This window comes from Terrapene carolina, unplaced genomic scaffold (assembly GCF_002925995.2).
Source record: "Terrapene carolina triunguis isolate 2854851 unplaced genomic scaffold, T_m_triunguis-2.0 Scaffold1006, whole genome shotgun sequence".
Taxonomy (NCBI): Eukaryota; Metazoa; Chordata; order Testudines; family Emydidae; genus Terrapene; species Terrapene triunguis.
Window position 1 is genome coordinate 9,557 of NW_020665357.1, and position 8,748 is coordinate 18,304.

Genomic DNA, 8,748 nt, shown 5'->3' on the forward strand with positions numbered 1-8,748 from the left:
AGCCAGAGGCAAAAGTCTTCTGGATCAGAAGGAAGAGTCTCCCGTCTGCGGTGGAAGCAATCGCTTCTCCAAGCTAGCCCCTTCCAGAGCTGTAGAAGCCCCTTCCCCAGAGGAAGGAGAGCCCCCCCACGGCCATAGCTATCTACACGGCACTCTGGGGCTGGGGGAGGTAAAGCAGCCTCTCTAGCACAAGAGCCTGAGCCGAAGGCCATTGGGAAGATCGGCATGGACTTCGGAGCGGCCGCAGAGGGAGCTTTCCACATTGATGGGGCATTAAAAGCCGTCCCTGGCAACCTCAGAGGGACCGAGTGATATTTTCGTGCCTGGCCAAACTGGGTCAGGCCAAAGGTCGATCTAGTCCAGTACCCTGTCTTCCAACAGTAGTTAATGCCCCAGGTGCTTAAGAGGGAATGAAGAGAACAGGTAATCATCAAGTGATCCATCCCCTGTCGCCCATTCCCAGTCTTTGGCAAGCAGAATTTAAGTGAAAAAATTTGAGGCTCATTTTATTTGTCTTCTGAGCTACTAGAGTCACGGCTTCAAGCTTTACTCTACAACCATGAGGGCTAGAAAGGTCTTTAAAAGCAAGCGGAAATTCTGTTGCAATCCCCAGACTCCAGAAGCTGGAGCTTTAAGAGACATATCAATGTTGTGAGACTTGGCAGAGCCCTGTCCAACAACCCCTGCCCATCAGCCAACTGAGGAGAGAAATTAGAGATGGAAGAGGCCAGTGGGGTCATCTTTTCACTCCCCACCAGACAGCACTGGGTTGTTCCCTAGAGCATCCCTTCTCCCCATTACTGACTAGGCCGTGCCTCAGAAACCGTCCCGCCACGGCAGGAATTCAGCCTTGCGGCATCGTTCTCCCAGCTCTACACCCCATCAGCTGTCCCTGCCACTTCCACCCCTGCCCCCATTGGTAGGGCAAGGGGGGGGGGGGTGTCTTTGTGCCGCACTGCATTAGCCGGACCGACCCGCACGCCCCACATCAAGCCTGCAGGAACGGCCTGCGAGGGCCTTCCACACCTCACTCAAAGGCAGCCGGGTCTTGGGACCCAGCGTGGAGATGAGAAACCTACTGGCAAGTGCTCCCAGGAAAGTGGGGGGGGGGGGGGGAGAAGGGGGTGCTGAGCTGTGAGGCTGAAATCCCTACTACCGCCTCATTTGTGCGAGGCCGTCCTCAAGCCACACAGGGATAACCCACCTCCCATCAACGCCTTCCAGCAGGGCCCCGGAGGACGTAGGCCACCAGCATGCCTCATCCCCACCACTTCTAGAGAAGAACATACAACTTGCTAGCCGCTCACGGCCTCCCGAGGGGACACACAAGAGTCACCGCCTCCAGGCACGTCCATGCAGAGAATGATCAGCAAAGGAGACCCATCCTGGGGGAGGCGGATGAGTCTTGTCCCCCCTAAACACACATGCACACACACACACAGCCTGGAATGGACATGCCGTTACCGCGGGGGAGCATCCCACGCTCCTCATCCCTCATGGTGGCCTGATCCCTCCTCCCCACCGCCTCCCTGCCCATCCCCTCCCAGCGGGGCAGGAGGGCGGCAGGGAGGTGGAAGACAGGCTTATAAGAAGGGCAGCAGAGAGGTGAGCGGGAGCTCCCTCTCGCCCAGCAGCGTGTCCCGCTTCAGGCTGCTGCCCTTGTTGACCACCTTGACCTTGAGGGCCATCTTCTTGACGTTGCCGGCGCCCAGGCAGTCGAAGAAGAAGTCCTCGTTGAAGACGGGGTTGCGGCTGTTCTTGATGATGGTGCTCCGCTGCTTCTGCACCTTGCCCGGGTTGAGGCAGAGGGAGACGCAGCAGTTGATGGCGCGTGCGTCGCACAGCTTGTCGAACAGCTGCTCGGCCGCGATGACCCGCACCCGTAGCCGGGCGTTGGCGGCGTCGTACTCGGCCGTGAGCCGCATGCTGCCGCCTTTGCTCAGCCGGATGGTGTGCTCCTTGTGCAGGCGGTCCGGCGAGTCCAAAGGCAGGAGGGACTGGGGCGGGGCGCCCCCCGCCGCCCCCGCCGGGGGCGTGGCGCACCGCATGCGCCGCTGCGAGCTGGGGCTGGTGTCGGCCGAGCTGTCGTCGGTGGAGAGGGAGCTGTTCCGGGCCACCGAGTGCTTGAGCTTGATGACCTTCGCCTGGCTGTCCTGGCTGAAGATTTTGAGCAGGGAGACGGAGCGGGAGAGCAGCGGCGAGCTGAAGGGCGAGGACTCGGCCGAGGAGCAGGTGTCGCTCTCCCCCCCGCTGAAGTAGCGGTAGGGGTTCATGAGGGACATGCCGATGTCGGAGGGGGTCAGGCGGGCGCTCTCCCCGTTCACCTTGCCCCCGCCGGCCACCGCCTTGCGCTGGGAGCTGGGCGAGGTCGCCTGCGACTGGCACAGGCTGCCGTGCTCGCTGTGGAAGAGGGACTCCTTGCGCCGGGTGTGGGGGCTCTCCATGAGGGTGGCAAAGCCGTAGGAGGTCTGGGCCTTGGGCACGTAGGGGAGGGACATGGCCGTCTGGGCCTGGGGGTCGGCGTTGGTGCTGAAGTCCTCCTCCGAGGCCCACTCGTCGGCGCTCTCGATCTGGATGATGTGCCGGCTGGCGGCCTTCAGCAGGTTCTTGCTCTCCGAGGCAGCCTTGACCGGCAGGCGGGGACTGCGCGGGGGCTTGCGGGCCGACAGGTTCTGCTCCGAGGCCGAGGTGCCAAGGTTGGGCTTGGCTTTCCCCTCCGCCCCCTCGGCCTCGGGCGGCACCGTGGTGAGCTTGGGCGGGATGAAGAAATCCGGGATCTTATCGGGGGTCAGCACGTTGCTGTACAGGGGGCCCTTGGACTGCTTATCCCCCGAGTCGCTGGCCCGGGCGGCGCCATTCTCCACCGAGCCCCGGATCCTCTCCAAGAGCCACATGCTGCTGCTTCTGGGGTGGAAGGGAGGGAGGAAGCCAAGGAGGGTGGAGTGGCAATTCGATCCCCCCGTCACTCACCCTCTGTAAGATAAACAAGCAAAGCCCAAGGGGCTCATCACACCCAGGGTCAGAAACCGAGTCGAGGGTCACTGGGGGCGGAGGTCTGGAATGGCAAATAAATTGGGGCCCCCACCCTTTGGGGGAGCTCAGGAGGGATTGGAGCCTTACTATGGGGCTTGGGCCCCCACCCTTCTGTGAGGTTTGGGGGGGGGGAATTGGGACGTTACTATGGGACTTCAGGGGGATTGGACCCCCACCCTTCTGTGGGACTCAGGGTCCTCACAATGGGGCTCGAGTCAGGGGGAATTGGGCCTTTACTATGGGGCTTGGGGAAATTGGGGTCCTTACAATGGGGCTCAGTGGGGATTGCCCCCCCCTACCTTTCCACAGGGTCAGGGGGGATTGGAGCCTTACTATGGGGCTCGGGGGCCGTATCTGTGAGGTGGGGGGGAAGGGGATTGCCCCTCCCTGGGAGGTGTGGGAAGGTCGGTGTATCTGCCAGCCCTCCCTCGCTGCAGGGTGCTGGAGCGGGTTTCTTCTTGCCCCTGTTCAGCCCCGCCCCCCCCCAAATCTCCTCCCAATAGCCCCGCTCCAACCTGCTGCTTCACCGCCCCCCCACCCCCGAGCCCAGCGAACCTGCCATGACTCGCCCGAGCCGCGGCATTTCCCCGGCCAACTTCTGGGCCCGGCCCGCCGAGCGGGGCTGCCTGGAGCCAGTGGCTCCCGGCCGGCCTGAGTCACTCGCCCAGCCCTGCAGCCAACACGCTCCTGAGCTCGGCAAACACTTCTCTGGCTGCAGAGGCTGCTCCGGGGGGTGCCCGGTCCCCCCCCCCCCCCCCCCCCGGGATTTGAAACCCCCCCCCCCCCCCCCCCCGCATTAGCGCTCCCGGCGCCGCCTGCCAGCCCCGGGGCCACCAGCCCCCGCCGCCGCTCGCCTCGGTTAACTTCTTTCCGCTGCCGAGCCCCGGCTCCCGGGAATGTCTAGCGTCCCCCCGGCCCCGGGCCAAGCCAGCCTCCGAAAACCGCCCCCCCCCCCCCCCCCGGCGGAGGGAAACAAACAGCCGCAGCGCCCAGCGCCACGGGGGCGGGCGGAGCGGGGCCCGGAGCCCACCGGGGAGGGGGGCCAGCGACAGCCGCGCTTCTGTTCGGTCCTGGGGGCCACTCGCCAGCCGCTGCCCCCCCCCTCCAGGGGCGCCCGGGGCACGAAGCGCCTGGGATCGCCCCCGCTTTGCCCCGCGGCGGGCAGCCAGCTAGGGCGCACCGGCTGCGCCCTCGCCCACCTGGCGGAGACGAGGCATTTCAGCGCCCACCGGCCAGTGGCGGAGGGGCTAGCCCGGGCTGGGAGTCCCCGCTCCCCCACCCCCCCGCCGTGCCCCCCACCCCCCCGGCTCCACCAGGGGCGGGAAGTTTTCAGACGGGCACCTGTGGCTGGCATCCCGCGGGCGCAGGGGGCTCCTTGCCAGCCCCAGCCCCCAACTAACTTCTAGGGCAGGGGGGCAAGAAGGCAGGACGGCTCCCCGGCTCACCCTCCCGTTCCGGAGGCCACGAAGGAGCGATCCCCCCGCACAATTACGCCATCGGGGTTTTGCTAGGCTGGCTCGCATTGAGGGGCCCTAGGCGCCCCCCCACCCCGACCTGCGAGCAGTGAACCCCAGCTGCGGGGGGACGGGGCGCCCCCCAGCCCGGCACGCGGAGCACACCTCGGCTGCCTACCTGCCGGCGGGGAATCCGCAAGCAGAGCCAGAGGGGGGGCAAGGCAGCAGGTCCGCGGCTGGCTCGGGGCTGGGAATGAGGTGCCCAAGCCCCGCCGCTTCCTTTTATACCCGCGCGCCTGCCACAATTCATTCATTACGGGCGCCAGAAACCTCCCCAACACAGACCTCAGCCACCGAGCCGTATTCCTCCTAACACAGCTGCCCCCGGCTTTTTAGGCTGCTCCTGCACCTCGCCGCGCGCGCTACAGAGCGCAGCTGGTATTCGCCTGGCACCGATCTCCTCGCTCCCGCTGGCTGCACACAATGGACCTGCTGGGGGGGGCTGGAGGAGAGACACCGCCTTAAACACAACGGGTGCCAGTGGCCGCTGCTGCCTCGCCTGGTTTTCCTTCTCCTCCCTGGCAATTGCAGCTTTCCCCAGAGCCTGGGAGATGGGAAGAGTCGGTTCCTAAGGGCCAGGCAAGGTACTGGGGCTAAGCAGATCTCATGCTGCCGGCTTAGGAAAGAATTTGGTGGGACCCTTCTCCTGTGTGTGTGCCAGGTGCCTTAAGGGAGTCTCACCTTCCCCTGATGCACCAGGTGTGGGCCGCTGTCTGAGGTCAGATACAGAATTTGTCCGCGCAGGGATCCCGTCCAAGCCTAGCTCATCTCCGTCCCCATGCCCCATTCTCTCTCAGGCGGGTAGGACGCCAGGGGCGGGGATGTATTTGCAGCAGTGCAGATCAGACCAGAGATAGGCCCTGGCGATCTAGCAGCGCTCTGAAGAAGCGAGCAGAAGGATGACAGCACAGCACAGATTTAGGAGTCAGGGATTCCTGGGTTCCATTCCCAGCTCTGCTACTGGCTCCCTGTGTGACCTCGGCCGAGTCACTTACCTTCCCTGCGCTTCATTTTCCCCATCTGCAAAATGGGGCTAATAAATCCTATCTTCCTCGGCGCAGGTATTGGAGGCTTTTGCAGAGTTCCTCTCCCTCCCATCCCGAATTCCTAGTCGTGCTGGGACACCCAGGTCCATTAGACACGGGGAATAGACAGACGAGACAGGATTCGCCTTCCGGGGGTTCAATAAAGGAGTCGCGGGAGCAGATCTGGAGACAGGCATTCCAGGCCCAGGGCCCTGGATTCTGCAATCTGTGTCTAAACACCACTTAACCGAACGGTGCCATTGAATTCAATGGGGCTCCTAGCTCAGTAAGTACTAATTAATGTAAGGGCTCTGTTAAAGCAGCACCTGAAAACTCCGCCTTCCCCGTGCTTGCCATGCACTGAAACCGAGACACATCCAAAGCGGCTCTGGCACGCTACCTAAGGGTGCTCCATGGGAGGGAAGTGTAAGGGAAGTGCCCCTCCAAGCACTTCAGCTCATCAGAGTGCTTCACCAACGTCAATAGTCCTCCGAGGACCAGGCATCAAAGCTCAAGTACTCGCAGAGTGTAAGTGGTTTGATACTGTAGATGGCAGAACAGGGTGGGGAAAAAAAAGACTGTGCGGCATGTGATACATTTTGCTAATGTCCGGCAAGAATCACCCTGTGAGGGAACAGGTGTCAACTGGTGTCGGGAGGGCGGGGGGGTCTCGACGGGTTTGCTGGGGGAAATACCACACGGATCCTTCGTGTTTCACGATGGAATGAAGGGACAATGAGCAGGGCTTTGCATGTCATTTTAAATCAAGATAATCGATGTAACACTGATAAAAGTGGACCAAATCTACCATCCTGGAGAGGGAAGATCTGGGGCAGTGTCAGAGCAAGATGGCCTGCCCATGCTGCAAGGTGGAGAGACTCTCGAGGGCTGCAAGGTGCATGCCACTCATGCCTTGGCCTCACCACTGAGGCTGCCAATCGCAGGCAGGGTTGGGCGATGTCCCCCAGCAAATGGATCAAGGCCCAGCAAACTCATTTCACGTAGGCCACCCACCAGTCAACTCGCGTCACTCACTGGTTGCAAACTGGGCTAACACGGATAGTGCAGGCAGGGCCCGGGCTGCATTATGGAAGATTACGTCTTCTTCTGACATATGTGGCCTCTTTGGCAGACAGGCTGCTGGGTGAGATGGCCCATGGGTAACACCAATTTTCAAAACAGGCTCCAAAAGTGACCCTAGCGATTTGTCATGACTGGGAGTGGGCAGTCTGACCTAGTGGTCAGAGCAGGAGTCAGATCCCAGGAGGTCAGCGTCCAAGGTAGGCCAGAGGGCAAAATGCAAGTGGAGTGTCAGGAGTTAGGCAGGGTCAGGTTACCAAGAGAACAGAAGCAGGCGACAACTTTAGAGCAGAACCACAGCTTAATAACCAGGATACCAAGAAATCAAACCGCAGGAGCTGGACGCACAAGGCCCTGAGCAAGGTCAATCCCAGTTGCACGTACAACTTCCTCTTCACGTACTGGGTTTAAAGAGGGGCTGTGAGCCAATCAGGGCCCCCAGTGTTCGACCAATCAGCTCCCAGGACTGGGGTCCACTCTCTGAGTTCAGCTCCTATTCAGACAACTGTTAGCAGGTCTCTGGGTGGCAGGATGAAACCTACTAGTTCCAAAGCACCCTGTGGACCAGCATTGAGCCCTATGTTCCCTGACCCAATTACAGGCCAATGAGCCTAACTTAGTACCAAGCAAACTGATCGAAACTATAGTAAAGATCAGACCCCAAGATGAATAGTCAACAGGGCTTTTGTAAAGGGAAATCATGCCTCACCAATAGAGGAGAATTCTTTGAGGGGGTCAACAAGCATGTGAACAAGGGTGAGCCAGTGGATGTAGTGTACCTGGACTTTCAGAAAGCCTTTGACAAGGCCCCACACCAAAGGCAAGATCTTAAGCAAAGTGAGCAGTGACGGGATAAGAGGGAAGGTCCTGTCAAGGATCAGTGTAATCAGGCACGGACTCACCCCTGCGGCGCCTCCTGCTGGTCATCTCGGGAATTCGCTCACCAGAGGAGCGCCCTCTGCAGGCCAGGTGTCCTGCCTGTTGTTGGCCCCTGTGTCCCTCCCAGACCCCGGTGCCCTTGGCTTGGGTGCTGCCCCCCCTGGCAGTACTCCACTCTCTCTCTGGGTCTCCCCACCCCCTATCCCAATGTCACCTCAGTCATGGCTACTGCCAGTCACCATCTAGCCCCCGCACCCTGGGGCAGACTGCAGTCTATCAGCCAATCATCACAGGTAACAAGGGGTTTGGACTGGCTACCTCTACCCACCCTCATGGGGCCCCTTTGCAGCCCCAATACCTATATGGGCCTAGGACCAGGCCCTGCAGCCTGAGGAGTTGCTGGCCTAGAGCTTCACAGCCCCCAAGGCCTTTCCCCAGCCCTGCCTCACTCTAGGTCCCTGGTGAGTTCCCTGCAGCCAGGCCTGTCTCTCTCTCCAGTCTTATAAGGCCGAGTTGCTCTGTTTGGGGCATGGCCCCAGCCGCAGCCACTTCGCCAATCAGCCGGGGTTTTGCTCCTTTCCACAGCCCCAGCCCTCTACAGGGCTTTTCCAACCCCTTCCGGGCTGGAGCGGGTGTTCACCCCGCTACAATCAGTAACTGCTTAAAAGACAGGAAACAAAGGGGAGGAATCAGGGGTCAGTTTTCACAATGGACAGTGGTAAATAGTGGGGTCTCCCAAGGATCTGTGCTGTTCAACATATTCATAAATGATCCAGAAAAGCAGGTGAACGGTGAGGTGGCAAAGTTTGCAGATGATACTAAATTACTCAAAAATAGTTAAGTGCAAAGCTGACTGCAAAGGGTTCCAAAGGGACCTCACAAAACTGGGTGAGTGGGCAACAAAATGGCAGATGAAATTCATTATTGATAAATGCAAAGTAACGCACATTGGAAAAAAATAATCCCAACTATACGTATAAAATAATGGGGTCTTAATTAGCTGTTACCGCTCAAGAAAGAGATCTTGGAGTCATCATGGATCGTTTTCTGAAAACATCTGCTCAGTGTGCAGTGGCAGTCAAAAAAGGGAACAGAATGTTAGGAACCATTAGGAAAGGGATCGATAATCAGACAGAAAATATCATAATGCCACTCTATAAATCCGTGGCACGCCCACACCTTGAATACTGTGTGCAGATCTGATCACCCCATCTTAA

The 8,748-nt window shown here is 60.1% G+C and overlaps 1 protein-coding gene across 1 annotated transcript; it reads right to left on the reverse strand.

Annotated features, from left to right (window-relative positions):
- Positions 1 to 1,583: 1,583 nt before the first annotated feature.
- Positions 1,584 to 2,894, reverse strand: LOC112123498 (C2 calcium-dependent domain-containing protein 4C). The gene has a single exon (XM_026661326.1). It carries the CDS (start codon positions 2,892 to 2,894, stop codon positions 1,584 to 1,586), a length of 1,311 nt encoding a protein of 436 aa, XP_026517111.1.
- Between the last annotated feature and the right edge of the window lie 5,854 nt (positions 2,895 to 8,748).

What these genes read in the sequence shown, in the direction of transcription:
- LOC112123498 (XM_026661326.1), bottom strand. Translation starts at nt 2,894, where the DNA reads ATGTGGCTCTTGGAGAGGATCCGGGGCTCGGTGGAGAATGGCGCCGCC.